Source organism: Microtus ochrogaster, chromosome 8 (genome assembly GCF_000317375.1).
Source record: "Microtus ochrogaster isolate Prairie Vole_2 chromosome 8, MicOch1.0, whole genome shotgun sequence".
In the NCBI taxonomy this organism is placed as follows: Eukaryota; Metazoa; Chordata; class Mammalia; order Rodentia; family Cricetidae; genus Microtus; species Microtus ochrogaster.
Genome location: NC_022015.1, coordinates 14,729,882 through 14,732,283, shown reverse-complemented (window position 1 = coordinate 14,732,283; position 2,402 = coordinate 14,729,882). Strand labels below are relative to the sequence as shown.

Here is a 2,402-nt window from a genome sequence, read left to right as displayed (position 1 = left end):
TCAGAGGTGAAGCACTCTTGCTGCTCTTCCAAAGGACCTGAGTTCAGTTCCCAGCACCCGCAACAGGGAATTCACAACCACTTGGAGCTCCAGCTCCGTGGATCCCTTTCCTCCTTTGGCCTCCTTGTACATGTGCACACATGCAGCATACACACTCACGGACACACAAATTCAATTTTTCAAAAATGAAACAGAAACATAGAAAGTCTGCAACATGAAGGTGTCCCTTAGATGATGAGGTCATTGGTGCTGTAGTTTGTGGACCAGAGGTGGTGGTCCCACTGGAGTCCCAGGCTTGCCTCTCCAACTCAGTGGTCCTCTGCCTCCCCACACCTTGCTTCTCCCCTCTATGTCGCCTGGCAAGGTGCCAAGACTGGTCAGAGGCTCTACACTGGTACAACACGGCCCTGGAGACAACCGATTGCGACGAGAGTGGGGAGTACGACGGAGTGCAGGACGAGCCCCAGTACGCGCTGCTGGCCAGGCAGGCTGAGATGCTGCTCACCGGAGGGTTCGGGCTGCACAAGAACCCCCAAAGATCAGGTGAGGCCCACAGACCTTCCCTGGGGTAGGATGGGGCTGGGGAAGGTCTATAGTTCCCTGGACTTCTCCTAATCTGGAATTAGGAGAAGTCCCCAGATGAGCCGCTTTCACCAATAGGGGTCTTTATAGAGATGGTACGCAGACAAATATTTTATTTTTACTTTATCACATGTTATTTTATATGTATGAGTGTTTACCTACGTGCGTGTATACTCTCAGGCCAGAAGAGAGTTGGATCTCGTGGAACTGCAGTTACAGCTGGTCATAAGCTGCCATGAAGGTGCTGGGGATTTACTTTATTATTAGTTGTGTGTGTGTGAAAGAGAGAGAGAGAGAGAACACTGAGGAGGCCAGAAGAGTATGTCGGATCCCTGGAGCTGAGGTTACAGGAGGAGGTTGGGAGCTGCCCAGCATGGCTGCTGGGAATTGAACTCTAGTCCTTCACTGTTAACCTCTGAATCATTTTTCTAGTCCCTCACAGTGTTGTTTTAATTTTATATTATTCTCTGTTTCCTTTTTAATTATTTACTTACTTTTAAAAGCAGGATGTGATATTCATACGTATAATCCCCATCTTGGGATGGCAAAGACAGTGCCTCCTGAGGGCTTGCTGGTCGGCCAGTCCAGCTGAAATAACAATTTCTAGGTTCAGTGGAAGAGACCCTGCCTCAGAAAATAAGGGGACAACAAAAAGGGGGTTCTTAGGTCACCCTGATAAGCTAAGTTTGATTATCAGAACCCATGTAAAGGTAGAAGAGACCCCACAGAGTTGCCCTCTGACTTCAACACCTCTGCCCTGGCACATGCACCCCCTCCCAATACTTTAAAAAAATAAGGGGGGGCAGGGAGACAGAAAAAGACATCAAAATTTATGTATATAAATCAAATAAGGATACAGCCAGTCTTCCCAATTTACGAGTTTTGTGTCCATACACAAGAAGGCTTACTATCTTGACTTACGTTGTGTGTTTGTGAATGCGTGCACACACCATTGCATATGTGGGGGTCGGTTCTTTCTTCTACCACGTGGAACCCAGCCATCAAACTCGGGTCAGCAGACTTGGCAGCAAATGCCTCTACCTGCTGAGCCCTCTCACCGGACCCCCCATTGCACCTGTAAAGCTGTGGTGATGGTGTACACCTGTGACCCCAGCATTGAGGAGGCTGATGAGGAAATTCCAAGTTTCAGGCTAGTCTGGGCTACATAGACCCTGTCTCAGAAAAGGAAACGTATTTGCCTCTGTCACTGACTACTCTTCTCCATGTTTGTTACTTTTCTGTTGCTGTGATAAGAGTTCCCCAACAAAAGCTAACTTAAAGAAGGAAGAATTGATTTTGGCTTACTCATCCAGAGAGGATTTGGGATTAAGAGTCCGTTATGGTGGGAAAGCTTGGCATCAAGAGCCAGAGCCTGACGCAGCAGGGAAGAGGACCAGATTTCACCCCCACACAGTGTCTTGGTCAGGGTTTCTACTGCTGTGAGGAGACACCATGACCACGACAACTCTTACAAAGGAAAACATTTAATTGGGGCTGACTGTCAGTTTCAGAGGTTTAGTCCACTACTGATGGCAGGAAACATGGCAGCCTGCAGGCAGAGATGGTGCTGGCCTGCCTCCCGAGTGCTGGGTTAAAGATGTGCACCCCTGCGCCCAGCTAAAAGAAAATATTTTTATCATCTATGTCTGCGTGCATGTGGAGATTAGAGGATTGTTCCACCATGCCACTCCTAGGGATGGAACTTACGCCATCAGTGTCTTTACACATTGAGCCTCTTCATTTCTTTTATTATTAAATAATATGTCACTGAGTGAATATATCACTTTTTTCTACTATAATCTGATGGATATGGAAGATTT

General features: G+C 47.3%; 1 protein-coding gene across 1 annotated transcript in view; it reads left to right on the top strand.

Annotated features, from left to right (window-relative positions):
* Window positions 1–2,402, top strand: part of Eef2k (eukaryotic elongation factor 2 kinase) — a 60,426-nt gene that overhangs the window by 55,715 nt on the left and 2,309 nt on the right. Inside the window, exon 17 of the mRNA XM_026781149.1 lies at window positions 365–543. Within this exon, the coding sequence (XP_026636950.1) occupies window positions 365–543 (179 nt within the window). The remainder of the gene's footprint in view (window positions 1–364; window positions 544–2,402) is intronic.